Source organism: Apaloderma vittatum, unplaced genomic scaffold, assembly GCF_000703405.1.
Source record: "Apaloderma vittatum isolate BGI_N311 unplaced genomic scaffold, ASM70340v1 scaffold12111, whole genome shotgun sequence".
NCBI lineage: Eukaryota > Metazoa > Chordata > Aves > Trogoniformes > Trogonidae > Apaloderma > Apaloderma vittatum.
In genome coordinates this window covers 23,570-48,213 of record NW_009697429.1, presented here as the reverse complement: position 1 = coordinate 48,213, position 24,644 = coordinate 23,570, and the positions used below count along the sequence as shown (strand labels likewise).

The following is a 24,644-nucleotide window of genomic DNA, read 5'->3' as shown; positions in this document are numbered from 1 at the left end:
TGTTTCTATCAAGCTTAAAGTAGGGCATCTGGACCAGTTGTTGGATACATGATTTTCAGGTCATCCTATTGTTTTGGCTGGTTGCCATACATTGATATATAGAAGATAAAATTTCGAGAGAAATTACACTGCTTTTAAATACAGTCAGTTTAGATTTTGCCATAGTTTTTCAGGCTGCCTTTACTAGAATTTTCAAAGGTTCAATAGTTAAATCACTCAGGCAATGACAGGATATTTGCTAGTAATTAAAATGAGTTCTTAAGGTCTCTTCTGCTCTAAATTGAAGAGATAAATTGATGGCTGTTCTTAAAAATAATTTTACAAGCTTACCATCCCAATGTATTTCCTTTCTCATTTAAGATTTGAGCGTTGTGATTTACTACGTTCATCTTTACGAACAGAACAGTCTTTGGTTGAATTTTCTTCTGTCATGGATGGTGATGCTGAAGGCTGCTCTATGTTATGTGTGAAAGCAGTTGCTTATATTTCTTCCAGAATCAAATGTTCCTTTCTCCTTGTACTACTTCTGTGCAGGAGTATGCAAATTACCTAATAATTTTTTAGATTTTTGGATAAAGATCTTGTACTAATTTAAATGTTACATAGAAACAAAATAGAAATTAAATTTACTAAATTAAAAAAGCCACAAGATGGCATCAAATTGTCAATTCTATCTGTTGCTTCTTGATGGTTCTTTTTAAAGGTCAAAACACTACAGACTGTGTGGATCTCTACTTAGAAACTGGTTAAGATAGCGAATGTGCAATGAAATAGAGTTTTGTCCTTCCGTTGTTTGTATCTTGTGAAGCCAGAGTAAGAAACTTTTTTGTATGCTTCAAGAGAGTCGACTAACTTTGTTATATGTGAAATGTGCCTCCCTGAAACAATTCTACTGATGTGACGTGTTTTATTGCTTAAAAAATAAGGGTTCATTTCCTAAAGCATAGCACGAATTATGTTCAGGCATTTTCTTATTCCAGTTGAGAAATGAGTGAAAGTAACTTAACTGTGGATGTTAATGCTCATTTAGACTTCAGAAAAGTGTTAGGTATTTAACATATAGATCTGTTTATTATTTTTATATTTTTTCCTAAAATACAGAAAAATACTAGTTGGGTCCTGGTATCAGATGGATGTTGGTTATTGATGATTTTTGCAAGTTAGCACAAAGAATTTTTTTTTTTTTAATTAAACCAACAAACACTGCACAAGGTTTTAAAAGCTGTTTAAAACCTCCAGCACAACAACACCTAGCACTGGGTGACTAAATACAACTATAGATTGACCATAGTTTACCTTTTGGGGTTAGATAATTTTTGATATCTGCATAGAGTATTTCAGATTTACTATTGCAAGTAATAGGTTGTTGAACTTCTAATGTTAAAATGAGTCGAGGATGCAATATATTGGAGGACAGACAGGTGTGGTGAGAATCTGTCCAAAACAATTTGCATCTTCATAAGAGATTGAAACTTGCCAGTTTAATGTAAAAGCAGGAAAGGGGAAATGAATGTACATGTGAAAGGAAAGGAGTAAAGTAAGAGAACATGTAAATTGAGGGGGTTTTAAGCAATATACCTAAAGCCTCTTCTTATTGTAAACATAGTTTGCACTCACAAAACTTAGCAAATAGCGGTGTCTGAGTTCAAGACTCACATGGAAATTGTAGGAAGGAATGAGGGAATAAAAGAACATACTAAAACTATAATTACCAAGGTGAACAAAAAAAGTAGAAGTCAGTCTTTATTTAGAGTGTGAGGGGTTTTTTTTCTGTATTAGTCGGATGGGTTTTTTTCACGTGTGCTAACCTGTTTTCTAGTCCTACATTGACTTGCGAACCAAATATTTTTTGGTATTTAGGTAGGACAGTGCTAAACAGCATGAGACATACACTAAAATAAAAACAGTTATTGGGCAGACATTTTGTAAATGTCTAATATGGTAGGAAACATTAGTAAAGAAATTAAATAAATCCCACTGAAAAGTATATTACAGCGGCATATCTGTGAATGATGCTGTGAAATTCAGGAAAGTATGAATCTTTTGGTATCTCTTTTCCTGATTTCATTCCATGTCAGGTTGTTGTTTCTGAATGGTTAAATACTGATATATTTAATGTAAATCATAAGTAAACTATATATAACCTTCTACGGTAAATTAGCACAACTAAACCAAGTAATATATTTTTAATTAAAATATAAAGTGATCATCCTAAAGAAGATTTGTATTTTTTCAAATTACATGGTTTTGTTACTAAATTAAACTTATGAATATTTATAATATACTCCTTAACAGTCTCAGACAGCTTATGCATAAGAAATAGTATGTCGGCTTCGAGCAAAACTGTACAGCGTTCAGAAACTTTGAGGAAATGAATGTTCTTTAAATAGCTGAACAGTGATTTGTGATGCTCGGGGTACAGCTGCACAAACAGCTCGCCTAACTTGGGTCTGAATTTGCAGTATGCTAGTTGCTTAAGAGTAACTTTTACGTGAAAAGCTTCACGTTAGATGATTTCAGCTACCTTGCTGTGCACTCGCTGAGAAATAAGCTGCTGTCTTCACAAGCAGTTAGAGCATGCAAGCTAGAAGTTTCCTCCCAGTAGCTAACAGGCCGTCAGCTACCAGCAGCGCTTCTCTTGTGTAGTCGAACGAACCAGCTGTGGTTTGCTCTTCTCAACTTCATTTTCTTTTGGAGAAATCTGAGCATATAGTTCTCTGTAGTTGTACCTGCTTTGTAAACAGAGCCTGTGTCATAATTCACTGCACTGTCCTAGGAAAAATTTATACCTCTATCTGAATGCTACTGAAAACCATTAATTTTGAATCTAAACTCTGTTTCCAGGATAATGTGAAACGTTAGCACAATTATCCTGCTAATGACTTCCTTATTGAAAGCAAATTTTCTTCTCCATTGAGTGTATCTTATCAGCCAGCAGTGCTCTGTAATTTTGTTTTTTCTTCAACTGTGTGGGAGGTTTGGGTTGGATCTCAGGAACCCCTTCCTCAGGGCGAAGGTGCTCAGGCACTGGGATGCTCTGCTCAGGGCAGGGAGGAGTCACCATCCCTGGGGGGGTTTAAGGAGAGGCTGGATGTGGCACTTAATGCCCTGCCCTGGCCAGTGTGGTGGTGCTGAGTCGTAGGCTGGGCTTGATGATCTCAGAGGTCTTTTCCAGCCTCAACAATTCTGTGATTCTGTAATAATATATTTTTCTCCTTACAAACCTTTTAAGCAATGTGACGTTGAAATGTTGGTTGGGTTTTTTCCTACACAGTCTGCAGTAATTATATAATAGGAGGTAGTGATTAGGTCAGTGATACTGATAAAGAGAGAAAAGTTATAAATCACGAAGGATGGGTGTTATGCCTTCAGTAGGTGACAAGATGCCAGCATATCAGGAGTTGTGAGCTTAGGTTCATCCATGAAATTATCTTGAAGGCAGTGATTTACAGAACTAAAAGCTGTGGCTTCCATCGTTTATTGATTTGCAGCAGTGGTTCTTACAAATAGAAAGGTCAGGCATGGAAGTGGTAGCTGTCTTGCATGCAGTCATCTAAATGAATTTATTTCCTACCATTAATTAGATATTTCCACGTGATTTTTTTAAAAAATATACTTTTATTGTTGTTCTGGCATTGACTTTTTTTTGTTTGCACTAAATTTCCCATTAATTGCTGTAGAGAAAGCAGTTCAGAGGAAAGTACGAATAACTCCCAGATGGATTATTTGGCAGTTATTTTGTTAGGCTTGATTCTTTGCATATTCTGGTGCTTTATGGACATTTTAGTAAAGAAAGAAATCACAAGCACAAGTCATGTGGAAACCAAAGCAAGGCTTTGCCCAGGATTTCAAAACCAAAGGTAGTCAGTCTCTCTTGCTCCTCTTCTTGTCGAGTGTGGTATTTTGATTTTTATAATTTTCTGAATAATTATTGGGAAAAGACATTGGCAAAAATACCTTTTCTCAGATGCTGAAAAAGTGAGTCTTAAAAGAACAGTTACTGACTCAAGTGCCCTACATAGATGTTGGTATTTTAATAAGCAGAAAAGAGTACAGCAAAACTTGGGATTAATCCGTTTCTTGCCATGCGGGGTTAAATCCTCATACTGAAGATTAATAGGAGGTTGCTGGCTGTAAAAGTTAGAAACGCTTTGTGCTGTACCAAATGTCAGCTCCAGCCTATTGTAACTAATCATGGGTGGATTTGACTAAAGCTCAGGGAAGAGACGTTTTGAGGAAATTTGTGTTTTCTGAGGACTTACTAAGTGATTTTCTATTTGTACTTCACAGTTTTTCAGATAGAAACAGAGTTATAACTTCCCTGGTGGAAACTTAAAAGTGATTTAAGTGTTCTTTAAAACTGATGAATTTTAGGCTGCTTGCATGTAGTCCCCTGCTCATTGGTTTTTTTAATTTTGGGTTACAAAACCTATTGTTATTTCCGCATGGACATACAAATGTGAAAATGCCATATTGGAGTCCTTTCCAACAGGTTTTTCACTGAGTGAGATGTCTGACCTTCTGGAGCGTCTCACAGCTGTAGAATGTGCTTCACACAGTGTTTTAAGCAATTTTCAGATAAAATTCATCGGTTCAAATGAAAAGGTTTTCTGTCAGCCTTGCAAATTGAGGTGGCAGGAATATATAGCTTTTTTTTTTTTTTTTTTTTTTTTTTTTTTTTATTAATTTTTTTTTTTTTTTTTTTTTTTTAGTGTTAGTAATATATGTTTTGTTTGGTGAGATTTCACAGCAGTAATCGCGAACAGGATTTGTTCTTTCAGGTGTTCGGTGTTGCATTGGAACCAGGCGTGTGACCTCACTGTTCTCTTACGTGCTGTTCTGACTCCTCAGAGTTAGCAAGAATAAATAGTAGGGCAGGTATTTTGTTTGTTATGTTAACGTAATTGGATAAGGCGTGAGCAGAACTAATTATCACGAGTGCTCTATTTCTGGGCACTAAAACTCTTCAAGGCTGGAATGCATTGCAATTTCTTTGTCCTGATTTTCCATCCAGAGCACAAGCAGATCTTGTCCTGAAATGTGTATAGCAAATTGCTTACATTTACGTTACTAACCCTTGGTGAAAGTGATCGTAGGTAAAATGAAACAATACTATAAAGAGCTTTCTTTTGAATGTAGAAAAAAGTTTCTGATTGGCATTAGGTGGTTAAAATGTAAACCTGTGAAAGCTTTTGAGGTGGTCTCTCCTCCCCAAATCTAAAACAGAATATGAAGCGAGTTTTGAATATTTTCACTATTCTCCTTAATGAAACATATTGCCTTCATGTTCATGATACTCTCTGTAGCTCTGTTTTAATTTAAAAAGCCCATGTACCTGACAAAAGGCCAGCTGTTAACATTACTTCATCTGTCTTTTAAAAGGAAGGTGCTTCTGCTCGAAAAACACAGACTCCAGCAGCACAACCCGTGCCAAGACCAGGTAAGGTAGCCTGCTATTGTTTGTGCTTCTGTTCCAAATGAGCATGAGTTTCAGAGTTACTGTGTAAAACTGTAGTGAGCTGAAGTGAGGGTCTAGTATTTGTGGCTTTTAACTGCGTATGTATGGGAAATAACACATAACTTTTTGGTTAATGTCATACCATGGGGCTTGGGTTCATTCTTGCCAGCGTGTTGCCCAATTAGCCTGTTGAAAGGATGTGCTAGGGAGGTTAAAAAGTGACTAATTCTTGGTTATTGGTAGTTCACACATGCCAGCTCAGATATATAGTAAGAGTTGCTTAGTACTCCAAGGAGAAACTACCTAAACAGAAAAACTAATCTCAGAAGGAGGTATATTATTACTTCTATTATTAATATGTCAGAAATAAATCTTTCTCTGAATGTATTATCATTACTTCTTTGCACTTAGCATATAAAGTATTTGTAAGGGGGCCGGAATCCTCAACTGGCTTTTTAATTCCCGGTTAGTAGAGTTGAGCTCCCAAGTCACTTTCGTATGTCAGATTGAAAGATAAAATGGTAATAAGTTTTGGCTTGTTTTAATGAGAAACTATTAGGAAGAGTTTTTAAAAGAGTGTAGGAGTACAGACAGTAGATGAGAGGAGCAGTGTTTCCAAGCAGCTGTGTGCATATCTGCAGTTACATACTATAAGAGTTCCTGTTTTGGTGGAAGAAAGTCTCGAGTGAGAGGTGTTATGTAAGAACAAGGTGGTGGTGGTTATTGTTATGGAGGTATTGGAAAGGGGACAAATGGGTTCTTTTGGAAACAAAGTACCTTTGAAAATTAATATGCTTTTTCTAGAAGTACTTGGGGAGTATTGTGTAGTCTAGTTGAGACTATTAAAAGCTTTTGAGTTGCACCTTGCTAATTCTTTGAGATTTATTGGTATGATTTAATGTGAAAACTTAATATCATAAAAATTATTCTTCCCGCAAAATCTGTTCTAACACTGAATATTCTCAGCATAAACACTGTTGTGCACAGATTCTTTTGTTCGGTTATTTTGGTACTAGAAAGGTCGTGCTGCCCATCATAGTTCTCTCACTAGCCCCGTTAAGCATAATGATGCAAATGGACTTGACAGACGGCACTATGAAAAGAGTCGAAGTGACAAGAACAGAAAACTGACTGAGGTGTCACAGCTCCCTATTGCTAGATGTGACTTCATGGGCATTAACTGGCAGAAGTGTATTTTATTGTATGTTACGTAGGTTATGCTGTTATTGCCCTTCTCTAAGGTCGATCTAATCTCTTGCCTCTGTATTGTAAGCTGATGCAAGAATAAAGGAGAGTGATACAGTCTGAAAAAAAGTATATACTGCTTCATTTAAAAAAAAATAATCTTTCTGCCTTTTCTAGGCTATTTTAGGGTTTAGAACTTTTAAAAAAATGGGTTGTTCTGTTCTTAGCAGTCAAAGTTTTTAAAATGAGCTATTTCCTGGATGTTGCTTTGCACGTAAGTGTTAGTTGAATTGGCTGAAACAGTTGTACACTGATTTGAAAAAATATCTGAGATGTGCTTTTAATTTAAGATTCTTTTTTTCTGTAGTTTTCTGCAGTACCAGCTTTTCTACTAATGTGTCTTGGTGCAGCCATCTAATTGCTTACAGCTGCTTCCTCCTCCTTGCCTTTTTAGGGCAGCTCATGCTGCCCATGTATTTCAAGAACTTTTTGACACTAAGGAGGTACCTAGGTTTTAAATAAATAAAAAAATCACTGGGTAGGTAAAGTTCATGTAGTTCACAATAGTGTTGCCAATTATATCTGTGTGTTTGACAGTGTCAAGAAAAGATAATTAGGGATATGGTCTCAATATTTCAACAATGGCAACTATGTGTTGTGAATATTTATACTCTTCTAGGAAGTTTCTGTAACAGTTGGTCATAAATAAACATGAGCAAGTTGATGCTGTGAAATTGGAAGTCAATTAATGAAATTTGTCATGCATAGTAGCCGTTGAGTTAGTCTGTATCAGTCTTTCTACTACTCAACATTTTCTGATTTTGTGAATTAGGATAAACATGTATGATGATAATTATCAAGCACAACAGTTCCTTAAGTTAGGACTTTTGAAAACTAAACTATAAAATATTTACTTGGAAGAAGCTGGGCTATTCAGTAATAGCACCAAAGTGAAGAAATACTCATACTTCTTCCGACTTTGGACTGAAGTATCTCCCGTATTGAGGAGGTCACAACTTGAAAGACCAAAGTGGAAACATTTTACTGGGGAGGTAGGAGGGGAATTCTTTGGTTTTCTATGGCCAATATTGCTTGTGTGGTTTTGTTTGGTCGTTTGGGTGGTTGTTTGGGTGTATTGCATGAGGTCTACATTTTACTGTTTCTAGCACCCAAAGAGCTTACATATCTTAAAACCACAGTCCAAACTGAACCTGAGTAAGCCTGAAATTCGGATTTTTATTGTTGAAAGTCCTGTATATGTTGAAGCTAGCTAAATGCTACAGTATATAGTAATAACTACTAGTGAAAAGGTGAGGATCTGTAAAGATTAATTTGATGTGAAAGAGTATTCCTGTTGGTTCAGCACTATTGAACTTAATGTCTACAAGCAGCTTTTTTCAAGATTGCTGCCAATTTTTGTCAGTGCTATAGTGGCCCTGACCTTTTGAGGAGGATGGAAAGGGATGACTTGTTTCAGTAAAATTAGGAGAGATCAATTCAGCTATCAACCTATTTCAGATCTTCTGCATGCCAAGACCCAAAAGTGGCTTCTTTAACTGTTTGTATGGCATCTGTGAAAATGGTCCAGTGACTATAGTGTGACTCTCCTCTGTTCACTCCTGCAAGTAAAACCAAAGAAATGCTGCCTTACTATGATATTTGTATTTATGTATTCATCATCCTGCCCTGTTTTCTGTTTTTTCTCAGTTTCTCAAGCAAGACCACCTCCAAACCAGAAAAAAGGTGAGTCAGTTTTCGTTACATGTTCCTGTTAATTTTTTTGTGTGAATTGTGCCCACTCTGTCTTTTGCTGGAACCATAAGCAACAGTATAAACATGCAGTGGAAAGCAAACAGAATTCTCTTTTGCTAAACATGGGTCCTACCTGCTCCTGATACAGGGGTACATATTTTTTGGTGAATGAAAACCTTCAGTTTACAAAAAGATTTACTAAAATTTTCCTTTAATATGTTTTCATGGTTTTGTTCTGTTAATCAAGAGGTCTGGGTGTTTTTTTATGTACAGTTACTTTAATGAAAACAGGGAGGAAAGCCCCAGCAATCAAAACTGCAACAATGAAAAAACCAAACTGGTAAATATAACTTTATTATCTCTACAGGGTCTCGAACTCCCATAATCATTATTCCAGCAGCCACAACCTCTTTGATAACAATGCTTAATGCAAAGGACCTCCTGCAGGATCTGAAGTAAGTGACTGATTAGAACATACTGTCCGAAAAATTGTTTTCGATATAGAGGTATACTAGTACCAATCTAGTAATTAAGCGAGAGGGAGTATCTACCATTTTGTGACAAGCTAGTTTTACAGATGAGTGTGTAAAAGCAATTAATGCCTCTTGAATAATTGGAAAAAAGAAAAAACGTGTTTTCGTATGTTTTGCCCAGTTCTGGCCTGTTGACCGAACAGGCAAATTGAGAAGAAAGTCTTACAGTACCATTTGTAATGTCTGCAGTGATTTTCTTTTCTGTAACATATATGCACACATGTGCAACCGATCAGCAAACCCTTACACAGCAGGAAGACTGAGAGAAGATGAGCAAGGGCAACGTGCTCATGGAGGTCAGAAAAGATTTTGGGAAATGACCACAGTTATTGTAAAGGAGAAGGTGACTGAAAAGTGGCCTCTCTTTTAGATTAATGGCTGTATCAGCTGAGCAGGTCATCTAGGTGTGTAAATAGAGATTTATTTTTTTAAGTTTACATACAACAAGATAAGAATATTGTCATTAAGTATTGGTGCAAATTCATTCAGAAAAATATTTGGGACTTAAAATTTGTTTATTGCATCACAAATCTGATTCTAAGATTTAATTCATTATGGCTGAATGCACTCAACACTGCCAATTGCTTTTTTCATGGTAAGCTAAAATTCACTATTATGATTTAAAAAGAAAAACCAGAGAAGAACCAGTTTTATGCTTGTCCAACAGATCATGGTATTTCTAGTTGCTTAGAGTTAATTTTCCTGAAACAGGCAATGTACACTGGTACAGATTGTCTGCAGTGGTAGGTTCAAAAACTGGAGAGATCTTCTTTCTTCTGCCTTTAGCACTTTGCTTGTCCTTTCTGAGACGATGAACTGCTTTCCTTCAGAAATAGGCTGTCCTTGTTGTGGTGCTACAGCTTTCCCTGGAGTTGCCCTAGAATTATTTTAAACTGTTCTGTGAGATACCGGGTGCCTTCTGATCTCCAGCTATTTCTAGTTCCTAGATTACTGCCACATATCATCAAAGATCCAGTGAGTGTACTGGCCTCGTGGTGCCTTTTCTGGAATATTTGATCAGAGGGAAGTCTGACTTTTAACATTGTAATTTAATGTGCGAGTGGTTACTGGACTGTAATTGTGTAGACAGAGGATGACACTTGTTTATGTGGGATTTTATATATAAAAAAAAAAAAATTCACAACTAGAAGCCCTGGATTCCTGCATCTCTGTAATTTGTGACTTTCTGGTACGGCAAAAACTATAATGGAATAAAGCACCTCTGTGTCATGTCGAAGTGTATCTGTGCTAGGAGGCTTGCACTGTTTTCAGCTCCGCTGGGGTAGAGCCTGCAGTTAACTTCTCAAGACCTGCCCCAAGAGGAGGCTGATTGTTAAGAGTGCAAAGAATGTGATTCAGAAAAAATTAAACGCAGTCGAAGGGTTCAAAGGAGGACACTGATGCAGTTAACAAGTATGAAAGACAAAGCGGAGAAGTAAGGTATGTTAATGAATCAGAAGTGCAATAGCAGAAATCAGAAGAGCAAAATATTAATCCAGCCATGACAGTTCTAGCACTTGTCTAGAAAATATGCCACCTGGCCTAGGTTTTATTGGCATTCAAATGCATTGAAGTAGTTTGCTTAGGAATGGCTGCGGGGTTTATTTTTACTGTTCAGGTATGCAGAGTGTAGCACTAGCCTTGATGTGGAGCGTGAGTGATTGATGTGTAACGGTTTTCCAAGGAAAATCTCTGCCTCTAAGTCACCACCTTCTTTAACTTATTCCCTACTTACTTTAAACTAAATTTAACAGAAGAGTAGAGATCTAGAAGACACATCATTGCCACAAGTTTGGGAATATTACCTAGATAGACACGTAGATGAATACTCTCTCCCTTATCCCTGCTGAGGAGGATGCAGGTAGATTTGAATTTCTTGTGTTTCTAGAGGTAAGCAGCCTGCTTGTATGAGCCATCAGGAGAGATCAGTGACATGTAGCAGTACTACAATAGGCGTTAAATTCAGTTATCAAGGACTGAGAGAAACTTAATTAATTATACCAACATTTTTACTAAGTCTTTTCATAACTCTGTAGTGTGTTGGGGTATTTTTCCCTGCCAAATTGGGCTGACATTTGTAGGACTCTTAGCAGCTTTAATTCATCACTAGTGCTATGCTCTCTTCTGAGGTAAAGAATATGGAAAACAGGAAAGCTGTCATGAGTAGAGTGAGGTATATGTAATGATAAACCAGAAGCATGTTACTGGTTTCAGATTTATTTATTTTTTTAAGATACCTGATTCGTCTGTTGGATATATTTGTTGCAACTTGGATTTTGTAATATATATAGAATTCACATGCTGTATAATATGCAAATATTTTTGCTAGCTTTTTTTGAAAGGTTGTTTTTCTAAGAAGCCAAGTACAAAATAAAAATGAATAGTTTCTAAAACATTAAACAGATTTCATTTAAAATCAGAACTGCAATATTTTGAAGCTTCTTAAAAATACTTTTATAATACTTTTTTTTCTTAATCACTGTCCAAATGCAACACTGGCTATCATGATTATTGTGTAAAATCTGGCTTTCCAGACTAAGTATTGGAGAATATCTTAAGCTTTTCAGAGTCACTGCTTTTGCTTTGCATGGAACAAAAGTGAGACAGGAATTACATTAGGTAGATGTAAATGATTAGATGATGATTATGTATTTTTATTATGATGATGCTTTTACTCATGATACTTTTCACCATATGTGGCCAGGTAACTCACTGCATTTTATCCAGCTTTGATATTTATGTCTGAAAGTTTTAGGGATGATTTATTGCAAAAAAACCAGCTTTGTTTTCTGTAAAAGCAGGTGCACGAAGCTTTTGATGTATGGTAACAAAACCAATGTGCAGATTGCAAAACTAAGTCTCCAGTTCTAAACACAGTCAGATGTGTGTTACAGTGATCTCAGTTCCTGTCCAGTGTTGGAGTTACCTTATGCTCTTCATTCTTTTTCAGCATGCCTGATCAGGGGGCCACAAAGCGCTGACCTGACCTCAGTGAAAGTGTTTGGAAGTTAATGGTAGCAACTGATGTTATTTTAGAGTTTAGGCATGAGCAGCTCAGGCAGTGCAGTGGGTGGGATCTTACCAATTCCCTCCCGTCATTTGCTCTTGTTCAGTCACTTGGCTCTTACTTTAGGGAAGTGCCCTGCTGTATTTGGGAAGTGAGCGTGTCCTGTTAATTTCCTAGTAGGGGTGTAAAATCGATTCTAAGTAGGTATGGATTTTTTTAAATTTTTTTTTCATGAAGGAATACTCATCTGGAGAAGCAACCAAAACAACAAAAATTCCTGCACAGTCAGGTTTCAGGACAAATTTCTAGTGTGTTGGTTAATTAAAAAGGTGTCAAGTACAAATGTGTAGTTAAGCCACTGTGGCTGGTGATTCCCCAGGGAAGACGGGGTTTTGGTATTTCCTCTAATACTTAAGTTTCTTAGTTTGTCTCTTCTTCCCAGGTAGTGATGGAGTAAGCTTTGATTATATTTATAATCATACAGTAATTCATGTTGATTCTCAGTTGCTAAGCACATGACTTGTATACTTACTGAGTCGATGGCTCCCAGAAAAGCAAGCAGATATTTCAGAAACTTTCTGTAAGCTCTCACTTATCCCTGTACTCTGGGTGTGGGCATGTATGTAAGCATTCCCTTCAATGCTTTATGACAGTCGTCTGCTGTTCCATGTGAGTTTTCTTCAGAAAATTCAGATAACAGTGTATTTTGTGTTCTGTCCTGGAGAAATTCGTTCAAAGACATCCAGATTTTTAAAGTAAATAAATCTGAATCTGTGTCTGTAAGATACGCAACTGAGGCACAACCAAATGGTGCCTTAATGACTGTGACAGTTTCTAGCTGGAATGGACAGAAACTGTCAATAAACTAGGGATGAAATGAATTCTTAAACACAGAAATATTTAAAGCTAGAAGTAACACTGAGAATGCAGGAGTTTGTTCCCATTTAGTGCATGGGACATGTAATAAAGAACAAAATTCCTGTCAATCTCTCCACCATTTTAGGTGATCCTGGCTCTTCATTCAGACCCTGTCGCTTGTGTAAAAGGTGTTTGAGACTGGGTGGCTCTTTTTGCAAATTTTTTTTTTTCTTTTAAACCAAACAACTCCATCTTTCCAGCCCAGTTTCCTTAGTTCTGATTGGTGAGGAGAGACTCATGAATGTTTTCTTAAAAGCTCGAGACCACCAAGCAAATCCTAACTTTAAGATATAAAAGACAGTTTCCTGTCAATTAAAATTGGCAAAGCCAAGCTTGCAACATGTTGGCAGGACAGGCCATTAGGTGTGCTCGTGATTAAAGTTGAACCTGGCTTTTGAGTTTTTAATTTAGCAACTTGACTGCAAATACTTAATTCTGATGTCACGTTTGGTAGCGTTTTCCAAACTAGAACTCTGTCAATTGCTTCTCTGTGTAACATGCAATTGTATGTATTGGTTGTTGTAGATAAAATATATCTTAATATTAACTGTTTTCTGATTACTTGAGTTATTGATGAAATGACTGTCTGAACAGATTGGGGTTTTTTTTTATAATATTCTAGGTGGCCCAAGTGTACTTTCCCCCAGTGTACCCTGTATAGCCTTTTTGTTTGTATTTTCTTCAGAATAGTGTTGGTTTACGTGTTCTAGACATGTAAGCGTAATTCAGTATACAACTTATCATTTAACCCCATAGTGCTTTTTCTGCATTTGCAATACTAGTCAACTTTAATGCATGATTTATAGTCGTTTGAAGTGGTTTGGTTCTTTTGTTTGTTTGTGAATTTCTGCAGTGCAGCTGTATGCATTTCGGTGCACACTTCAGAAATTGGTTGTGACTGGTTTTGAAGCTGTTAAATCATGAAGAGCATAAGGGGATGACTTCTGTTTATTTACACTAGCAAAGTAAAATAGTTTTGCAGGAAGGTTTGTCATCAGTTTCCATGTGTGCTGCCTTAAAACGTGTTTGTTTGGATTTTTCAGACAAAACTTTCTCATTGGATATAAAGTGTTAGTAAAAACTAGTATTTTTAACTGAAAAATGAACTTTCCCTCGTGTTTCACTCTTCATTCCTTTTTCCTCTTTGTCCAGCAACAGGAAATGCAGTCTGCCTGTTTAAGCACATTCAGACTGGGTTTTAGATGGAAAAGAGGAAATAGAAAGGGTGCAAACAACTTACTCAAAAATATAGTAAACTTTTAAGAAGCAACATCTGTACTATATTGAAAGGAAATGTTGCCAGGCATTTAGAGTACTGCATACTCCTGGTAACTTCTGCAGATCAGTGGAACGTAGTGTTTCTGTGGAAAGTTTTGGAAATGAAGTGTCAGCAGCAAACAGTGTTCGTAGTGCAGCTGGGTGGTTCTAGGTAGAGATTGAAGAACATGGGTCTGAGCTCTGCTTTTATGCTGGCCAGGCAGGTGATGCTGGTGACAGAGCTTATCACCCGTCTGTGACTTGGTTTTAGTTCTGATTTCGTTATCCTTCCTTTTGACAAAATGCACTGAGATTGATCAGTAAAAAGGCTTACACATTTATGATGCCAACTTCGAGAATAATTCTGTGTATTTTATTTTATTATCACCACAAAGAGGAGACTCTTGAGGTGGAATTGCCTTTTTTTTTTTTTTCAGGTGGGGGACTGAAAAATAAAACAATTATAATTTATTTGGGGAGGTTGCATTTTAAGCATTTGTTTTTGTCTTATGCAGATCACGTAAGATGTAAGGATCACATTATCCTAATTTTTTGAGCACTTTATCAGTGAAGCTATTAAGAAAAAAAAAAAAATCCAGAATTGTTTTACCTTACATCATAGTAATCATGTGAATCACTGGTAATGTAAAATCGCCATCATCCAAAAACAATAAAGCCTCACTCAGAAAAACCTTTTGGACCATTAAGCCCAGCTTTCTTGAGAAAACATGATGCAGATGGCTCCAAGAGCAAGAGCTCTAAAACTTGCTCCAGGAAAGAATAGTTTTGTAGTGCTTAAGCTTCCTCATGTTTCCCTTGGTCACTAAAAGGCATGAGCTGTAGCCAGATTACGGGTTGTGCTGGGACACCTCAGCTGCAGCTGTAGCGGGTAAGCTTGGCAAGGGGGGCCACGAATGTGTGAGAACAGGTCAGGCTGTAGTTTTGAGGGGCAGAAGACCTTTTAATATGACAGATTTTATCATAAGGGCTTATAAAAAATCGTTGGGTTTTTGTTTGGGGTTGTGGTTTTTTTGCTGTTCTGAAGGAGTAGTGATGGAGGCTTCAGTGACTGTTGCCAATAATGCCAAGTTCTGATAAAGTTGTTACTTTTCCTTCTGATTACATCAAATAAATTGCTTTTGTCTACCGAATGTTTCTTTCTTCCCCAAGGTTTGTACCGTCAGATGAAAAGAAGAAACAAGGCTGTCAAAGAGAGAATGAAACTCTAATACAGAGAAGGAAGGACCAGATGCAGCCTGGGGGAACTACAGTCAGCGTTACTGTACCTTATCGAGTAGTAGACCAACCTCTGAAACTTATGCCACAAGACTGGTAATAAGTTTTTCCACTTTACAAAAGATTTCCACTTTACAAAATTTCTTAACCAGGAGAAGGCAGAATTTGGAGAGGACCAATAAAATGCTGCTAAATTCACTAGAAAGTGAAGAAACGGATATAAGAATTGATTTGATTGTTAACTGCATTGGAGTCTTTTTTTTTTTTAGGTGAAAATAATATGAAATTAAGCTTACTCACTCACTAAAAGATCTTAAGAAATTGTGACAGTTCACATTTTAACAGTATGTGCAGCACAACTGCTTTTATTAGGTTTGCCTGAAATGTTCCAGAAATTCAAATAGGAATATTCATACTAGTTCTCTGTTTTGTGATACTGCACTGTCCAAGTCACTGAAACGTGATCTGTGAGAAAAGCCCTCCTTTCATGTCTGCTTTCTGAATGCGAGTCTCTTGGGAAGAATCATTTGCAGGCCTTTGATGTCTGACATACTAACTTCTCTAATAGTTTAAGAAAGAAAGAAAGTGTATCAGACAGTAAAGACTGAAGTGTGATTTCAGTATTGAATCAGATTCGTTGAATTAGATTCAATCACGGAAGCTTACTTCTGAAGGGAGAGAAACCTGGCTGGGGAAAGGCAAACATAGAGATCTTTTAAGAAAAAACTGGTAACAGATTATTTTGTCTGTAGCCCAGTTGCTGAAGCTATGAAAACGTATTCCTCTTTAAACAGGAAAATTCTGGAGAATTTTTTTTTGGTGTAATGAATTAGGCAACAATTTTATTACTTCCTCACAAGTGTGAAGATTTTAGACACACACAATTACATTTTGCTGGGTTTGTAACTTCCCAAGTGGATTGTAATGGAAAGGAATACTTTGAAAAGGCCCTAAATTAATTGTTGCTAAATTTGTTCCTAAATTAATTGTTCTCTCTATTGGGAATTTGAACTAAACAGAAACCTATGGTTTTGAAATTCTAAATATCACTTAGCACTTGAAATGCTTAAAGACCAAACCTTTAAGAACAATTTGGAATGGCTTCTGAAGTGCTTCTGACCATAAAAGATAAAAACAGGCTAAAAACTCCACATTGTTTCATCAGGTATTAATATCTAGAAATTAATCTGTTTAGGCTGCTTGTTCTTCTGCTAGCCATTATGAATCCTGAAACATCATTTTAAATGGCAAAATTTTAGTCTGCCTCAAAAACAATTACCAAAACTTCACCTTACTTATTCATTTCCATTTGGGATTTGGTAGACTATATGATGAATTAAATTTGGGGATTAAAGTAGGGAGGTAATTATTGCTGTAGTAGGTAGGAGCCATGGTTGGATGATGTACATGTTCAAGAAAAAGATAGACTGTATGTGAGAAGTCACTTGTTCACAAAGTTTTTAAAAAATTTTAGTTATGTAAAGGTTTCATCTTAACCACAAATTTATTTTCTTAGACTGCAGGTAGTGGTTTCGTACCATTACAGTAAATGATGCACTTTGCAGAAATTTAGCAGCTGTCTTGTCTAATAGTTTTTTATAATAGAAGTTAACAGTGTTCAGAATAAAGGCTTTTAAATTAATATTAAATAATTACAGTGTTATTCATAGAAGATTCTCTCAAACAGGTTGGAGCACTTTTTAAAAACAAAATTATGATGATCAGAAATAAACAGTATGACTTGTTATAAATGCAGCATGAGAAACTGAGCTGCTTTCTGCAGGGTCATGGAGCTGAAAGTCCAGAAAAATCAAATGATTCGTGTTTGTTTGTTTGTTTTAACAGAGAAAAACCAGTTGTGCTGGAGGTATGGTTGTTAAATGTGCTACACTGCTGGTACTAAAATAAGAAACTCTGCTAAGATACATTGCCTGTTTAAGAAAGCGCGTAATTTAAATGTTCAGGGCCATCAACGTGTCCATCTCTCTGTGTGGTCGCAGGGATCGTGTGGTGGCCGTGTTTGTCCAGGGTCCTGCGTGGCAGTTCAAAGGCTGGCCTTGGCTCTTGCCCGACGGATCACCTGTTGACATCTTTGCAAAAAGTAAGGGTTTTTTGTTTTGTTTAAGAGCCGTGGGGTTTGTTATTCTGTTTGGGGTGGTTTGCAGGGGGTATCTATGGTTCTGGCCAAGTACTGCCAAAGTGCTCTTGGACTCTGGGTGGTTGGGAAGACAGGGCTGAGGTCTTCACTTAGGTGACAAATATAATGTGCCCTCTGCACTGCTTCTCTTCTGGCCTGGGGAAGCTCACAGGAAACTCAGAGCTGTCATCTTTACAAAAGGTTTGGATAGGGCTAGTGCATGAATTTACTTCCCAAGCATCTAAAAAAGGTGAAAAGACAAACTATATTATAATATGTCATAAATAACAGGTTTACAGGCTTTTTTTTTTTTTTTTGCTACTTCCAACAGAGGATTAATCACTAGTATTTTACTAAGAAAGCTTTACAATATGATCTGGTGTCTGACAGGAACTTGGAAGTTTAATGAGATACAAATACTTTGAAGTTGTGAGCTGGATGTTTCCACTGTGTGGATCTGAGCAGGTCTTTTCAGTTGTCACAATTATGCCCAGTATGCTTTGAGAGGCACTTTTCTTGCACAGTTCACTCTTCTGATTCTAAGGTGTGTGATAATATCTAAGGAAAGTGTCAGCTTCTCTTCTCTGTAGCTTCAATGTGAGATGCCTTAGAAAATAGACATTTTTATAGTGCCCAATGGTTTCTGAGCTACAGATTAAAAGAAAAAAGCAAACAAAAGCAAAACCAAAATCAAAAAAACACCCCAATAAACAAACAACCAGAACACCACAAAACCCCAAACCAAAAACTGCCTTAGTTCAGTCTGTCACCTTCCAGTCAGTGTGATGAGGAAACAAATGTGATCAGGTTTTGTGTGTTCGTATATTTGGTGCATGAAGTAGAAGCCAGAAAGTGAATGCTGCTTTGGTGAGGAGAAAAAAACCCCGACAATCAGAAGGCTAAGGATGTGTGTGTGAGCAAGAAAACAGAATGGGTTGCTTTAGGGGAAATTGAGAATGAGCAGGGAGAGAATGAAAGAGCCTGAAGGTGAATGTAAAGGAAAAAATACACCATGAGATAGAGATTATCAAAGAGACTAATAGAAGACGAAAATAACACTTCAAAATGAAGATATAGAGAAAATGGAAATTGTGAAAAGCAAAACCAGGGAAAATGCTGTTAAATATTTAAGGGGTAGCTAGCAGTTGCATGCTAGTTCCTACTAATTTTAACATTATACTGTTATTACGTGTTTTGACATTTTTCAAGTCTTCGCTATGCCAATCTAAATCATAGCCTGTGTGGTTCAGTCTGAAGGTGTACAAATTACTACATTTTTTAAGTGAAAGAATATCTATTCTTACTTGACTCATAAAGACCTTGTTTAATTTTAGAAATGTGTTTTGTTGTTTCAGAGCAAGGTATTTTTAAAGTATTTTTCTCATAGGCATATCTCTAGAGCTTTTCATAATGACTTCGCTCACTCCTCAAAGGAGTAAAAGGAGAGAGCGCAGGCAATGTCAGTCTGGTTGTACGTATTTACCTTTTCCTGCAGCTGTTGCTTTGCCCATATTTATAGTTCTAATAGTCTCCATAAATGTGGTTTCTGGGATTTGCAGCAGTTTGTTGTTTCATCTGCAGTTGGCATTTCTTCATGTAAGGCACTGAGTCCATAGTAGTTAATAGTCAAAGCTTATCACTGTCATTTTGGAGATTGAGCAGGTAACTTACCATAAAGAATTCCTCAATTAAATTTGTATTGGGCCAGAGCCTGTCAAACAGATTTTATTTGCTCAGTTGCTATGCCGTGTAGCATTTTGTTAGCCGAGTGTCTAAAATTTTTTTCCACAGTTTTCTTTACATGTGACCATAGTGTTTATTGTTCATGTAGCAAACAAACTTATTTTTGCATCTGCAAGTGAATGTTTGAGATGAAATTTTGAATGACATCACTTGAATGAACAAATGTCTGAATGTCATTTTAAAGGTCTTGCTGCTAGAGCGCCTTTAATATACTGATTTGTCTCAGATTCAGAAGTGAGTTGCCTTCTGCTCAATATCATTTAACCTTAATGCAGAGGCTCTCAGGTGTTTTCTGTAAATGCATAGCCCTTGAATATCTTTATTTGATTTCTCTGTAGTTACTTTAAAACATGCAACATTGTATAGCAAAGACAATGTGTATGTATTGTTAGTCCTCGTTCACAAAGCTTGGAAATATATTTGGCAATGATACAAACCAGATGATCACTGCTTTAGTGTGTTAATTGAATAAAAAAAGCTAATTTATAAAGTTCCTAGATGTATAATTTTATAAATTGACATGTATCTGATTTTATGTATTTATTTGTCTATCTATCTATTTATTTATTTTAGTCATTTTATTCAAATGCTTTGAGGATTTTTCAGAAGAAATAATGGAGAGTGTGGTACCAGAAAAGAGATGACCATGGCATTAAAAGTCACTAGTTTCCACAAGCCTGGTCAAATGCTTTCTCCTTTACTTGTCCAGTAATATCCAAAATAGAAGATGCGTCAAATTGGTTACCAGATAGGAATTGTGTGAGACTTAAATACTTTACACTGGATTATGTCACAACTATGGTTTGGCTAAGGAAATCAAGAAGATTCACAAGAATATTTTAATACTCACTGCATTAATGCTTAGGCTTTACAGAATTCACATGTGACAATATTTCCCAAGAGTGAAATAACTTAATATTTTACCATTTTTAACTGAATACTAGATCAGGCACAATGGGCAGTTACCAAATTTCTCAAAATGCTTCATGTAGCATTGGGGGATTGCACTGGCATTCTGCTGTCAATCTTCTACGTAGACTTTCAGAAAATATCCACGCCTCCTTCTCAGTGGTCTCAGAAATGCTTTTCTATTTAGTTCTTGGCAGTCCAAAGATTTTCTGCAAGAACATCATTGTCAACCAAAGAAAATGTGCTTGAATTGGCAGTGAGTTTCTGCTGTTCTCCTGAAATCTGTGCATCTAAAAATAGGGGCTGCCCTTTCACTTAAACCTGTAACAGCATGAGAGCCTGGTGGCAGCCACGAACCACTACATTTAGCTCAGTGCCCCTTATTAACTAGTTGACTTTCTTGAGAGATGGACTCATTAATTTTGTTCTCAGGCTCTATTCTGGTTAAAGAGGAGCGGGAATTTTCTGTGACTAATAATTAAACACCGAAAAGTCATCGTGTTTGGACGCTAAACGTTTTCCTGTTTCCCGTAGTTAAAGCTTTTCATCTCAAATATGATGAAGTACGTCTGGATCCAAATGTACAGAAATGGGATGTAACAGTGTTAGAACTAAGCTACCACAAAAGACACTTGGACAGGCCAGTGTTTCTGCGCTTCTGGGAAACTTTGGACAGGTGGGTTTCCTGTTGAAAATCCTTTATGCTCATGCTTTTAAGATGTTTGGAGGGAATGAATAATTTATGGCAACAAAGGAATTGTATACAACTTTGACACCTGAACAGTGTTTTAGCTTGAAAACACAACTTGTTTAGAATTGCCCTGACGATACAGTGAAATATATACTCACTATATTTTATTACAGACTATAAATAATAATCTCCAAGGTGTAATATGCATGGATTTAAAGGAAGGGTGGTTACTATTAATCATCAAATAGTACCGTGATTCCCCACCTCCCTTCAGGCAGAAGGAATGGAGAACAAGTAGGGTTCTGTAAAGTGTTCTGTTGTTCCCCCAGCCCTTGCCTTGGACCGCAGTTTTGAGCTTAAAAGCTGTCCTGCTTTCTCCCTCTACCTCACTGGATGACAGTCTAGAAAAGGTGAAGAAACTACATAAACATAGGAGCCAAAAAGCATTATCTTATCCTGAGGCCCTTGAGGCCACAGCGCTGGGTAGAAGAGGAGGGAAGTAAAAAAAGACATGGCACATAATGACCTTTGGACTGGTGATTCTTCTGTATCTTAGGGGCCTTCCAAGTACTTAGCCCTGCCTTTTGTGAGCAACAAGGGGTGGAGTAGCACCAGCAGCTCGCTGAAGAGCAGTGTTATTTCTGACTCTGCTTCGCTGTGGTTCAGAATCTGCTCTGAATAGGAAGCTCACTGCAATACCTTTTCCGTGTTGTAGAGAAGAGTCTTTGTCGTGGAGCAGCTGGAAGAAATATTGAGGAGAGGGAGAAGCCCATGCATTTCATGAACATTTAATCTTCTCCTGTTGATTGCGCAGCAAACCGCTTAAATGATTGAGTGAACTTCGGCAAGAAAATGCCATGGGAATTGTCAAAATAATTCCAAGCATCAAACTTTCTATGGCTGCTTATTTAAAAGTCTCGCCAAAACTATATATATGAATTCCCAGATTGAACTAGACTTTTCTTTAACAAACGGTCTTCCAGTGTTAGAAGTCATGTGATGCCTTGGAAAATGTGAATTTTCTTTGAAGCAAATGTTTCGGCTGACTATCTTTGAGTAGGAATTTGTCCCACTAATACAGAGCTCTTCATTATACAGAGCTATGTGGCGGATAAGGTATTGCATCTTTTTGGCAAGTTGCTAATTCTCTAAGAATTCTATTTTGACAAAACAGATTATTATTCCTGAGAGTAAAATTTGTATAAATGCCAAAAGAGTAGTAATGTTGTTTTCTCTTGATTTTTTTTCAGGTATATGGTAAAGCACAAATCACACTTGAGATTCTGAATCCTTCAGCTGCCATTTATTTCCTGAAGTATGGAATGAGAAAAATGAAAGGGGCTCCACTTTGGAGACCAGAGCTCGCACTATATGACATGTCAAGAACTTTACATATGAAGAAGGGTCACAGTTTAAACTTTTTATAAAATCTTGTTTGGATGCTTCATGCTATGGCAGGTTGATACCTGTTGTTATTCAGAAGCAAAGGGGTTTTGCTTAAAACTATTTTTTTAATGTTGTTAGCCTTCTAGTCTGCAATCCAAATTGTATATTTTGATAGCAGCAGTTTCTTCTCTGTTTTGTTAAATTAGCCACATTTTTAAATAATATGTTTGTTCCTTATTAGAAAATAGATTAATCTTCACTGCAGGTTACAAATGTGTGTGTGTGTGCGCGCATATGCGCACGTGTGCGTGTGTATATATATGTGTGTGTGTGTCTATATATATAAAATGTATAAAAAAAATTGTAGACACACTTATGCACACATAGATGTTACCAGGCTTTCTAAACCACTTAGCTTCTGAGCTTAATTTTGGTTTTCTTTGCTTATTGTTTCACTTACTGAAGATATTTTGTTGTGAATGATACTACATTTTAGTCATTAGGACTTGCAAACTGAGCAAAGTGAAAATTGTTTTGGATGAATCAAAATGTCAACCTGTATATGTATATTCTGTCAGTCTTTGTTGAAAAAGGGAAGATGAAAAATCTAGAAAAACTTTTTTGGATTTGTAATGTCCCTGTTTATTAAATCTTTAAACGTTATTATAGGGATACCTTCAAGTCATGTTAACTTTAAACTGCCATTCTCCACACAAGTCTCTTTATTTAAACCGCAAGTGTGCATGTGTACAGTCCCATCTCTCAAATTACCTTTACATTTGAGTCTAAATGTTACCTAGATTAAACAATGAATAGAGAAGGAGAGAGCTGGAATTGTTTTTTTTCCTGAAACAGACACCACAAGGAATGAATAATTTTAACCTCTTGGCATTTATACCTCTGCTACGACCTCTGATTTTTCTTGTGACAGAAGTAGCCTCGACTCTCTACAGGCATTGTAATTTTCTGACATGAGGGGCTAATAGGGCCTCCTAACAGTCCTGCATTGGAACGGAAAATGAGCCTACTCTGATTACCAAAGAAGAGATTTGCTTGACCTACAGTGTAACTGAGGCCAGAAGACCTTGGTATTTGTATGAATTTATGGTATCTCTGTATCTATTCAATAACATTAGGTTGATGTTGCATACCATTGGATGTAGAGAATTATCAAATACTGTAACACCTGCATGAATTTTTTTCTGGGATAGAAAGTCATGTTTATATTCCTGTTCTTGAAATTCCAAACCATGGTTTTTTAATATACTTTACTTTTAAGGTTTGATGAAAGTAAAATGTTCTACCTATTCTTCTTTAGTTTTGCTTTTTATTTGATGTTACCTTCATTCTTAATAAAACCAGAAGGCACATCTCCCTAAGAAGTTTTTAAAACTATGTCTTAAATTCATGAGGACTGCGAGTTCTGTCTTGTAACTGGACGTTCCCATTCCTGCCATATCAAGACTACTATTTTTAAATGGTCTTTAATGGAAATGTAAAAAGAACCCAAACCACCAAACAAAAAACCCCAATGACCCGAAGATTAGAAGTTGACACTGGATTTTCTACTGGATTCTGCGAAGTGACTGAGAAGAGCAGGGAATACAGAACTACTAGAAGGTCTCCTATTTGTATGGCCAGTTGGTCAGTATCAAATACCTGGTTTTTTCCAAAGACTTAAGCTTATTATAAATGTATCCATGTCACTTAATAGTGAGCTAAAGCTTTCAATACTTTGTTTTAACCTGTACTATAGTGACAAAAGCAGTAAGGGCCATCAGTGCTGCAACCACTGTCATGAGCAAGTGATTCAGTTTAGGGTTTGTTACTGCTTGAAATGGTGGGATATCATGTTTGTGGTTTTTAACTCTCAAGCATTTCCAATTAGAGATATAATTTTTTCCAGGTTTAATTAGTACTTTGTAGCCCATGCATTTTTTAAAGAGACTTTTACATTGGGCGTCAAACTTAAAAAGCAAACTTAAAAGGTTTTGTAGCAGTGTGTACTGCAATATACAGACTCTGTAGTGGTCTTCAAATAGGCAAGGGCCAATTACCTTTTCTCTGTCCTGTATTTCACTTGTGTTTTAAATGCATGTGTAATCCCAGGTCCCATTCTGTATGGAGGCGATGGCTTGATTTAGGTGTATATTAAGTATGTATTGGGGGTAACTCCTCTGAAACTCGTGAAGTTACATAGATGTGACACTGGCAGAAGAACAAAGTCCATGAAATCTTTGTATGAACCGTGCCATTTGTTTATGGATTGAGCATAGACCTTTAACATCTTAGAATTTTGTACTTGCAAGCAATTTACAACACAAGTTGTAAAATATGTATTTGTGAAGGAGTTGGCACCTGATGGCGCATGTTTTTGTCAGCCATAAAAGTAGTGATGTTTATAAAATGAGCCATTTTGCAATCAAATTCCT

The 24,644-nt window shown here is 36.7% G+C and overlaps 1 protein-coding gene across 1 annotated transcript in view; it reads left to right on the top strand.

Moving 5' to 3' along the window:
* Positions 1-23,483, top strand: part of CDC73 (cell division cycle 73) — a gene marked incomplete at its 5' end in the record, with an annotated part of 103,602 nt that extends 80,119 nt beyond the window's left edge. The window contains 7 exons of the mRNA XM_009877627.1: positions 5,383-5,440; positions 8,351-8,386; positions 8,763-8,850; positions 15,281-15,442; positions 17,347-17,447; positions 20,670-20,811; positions 22,077-23,483. Coding sequence (XP_009875929.1) covers positions 5,383-5,440; positions 8,351-8,386; positions 8,763-8,850; positions 15,281-15,442; positions 17,347-17,447; positions 20,670-20,811; positions 22,077-22,113 — 624 coding nt within the window. The remainder of the gene's footprint in view (positions 1-5,382; positions 5,441-8,350; positions 8,387-8,762; positions 8,851-15,280; positions 15,443-17,346; positions 17,448-20,669; positions 20,812-22,076) is intronic.
* Positions 23,484-24,644: the final 1,161 nt, after the last annotated feature.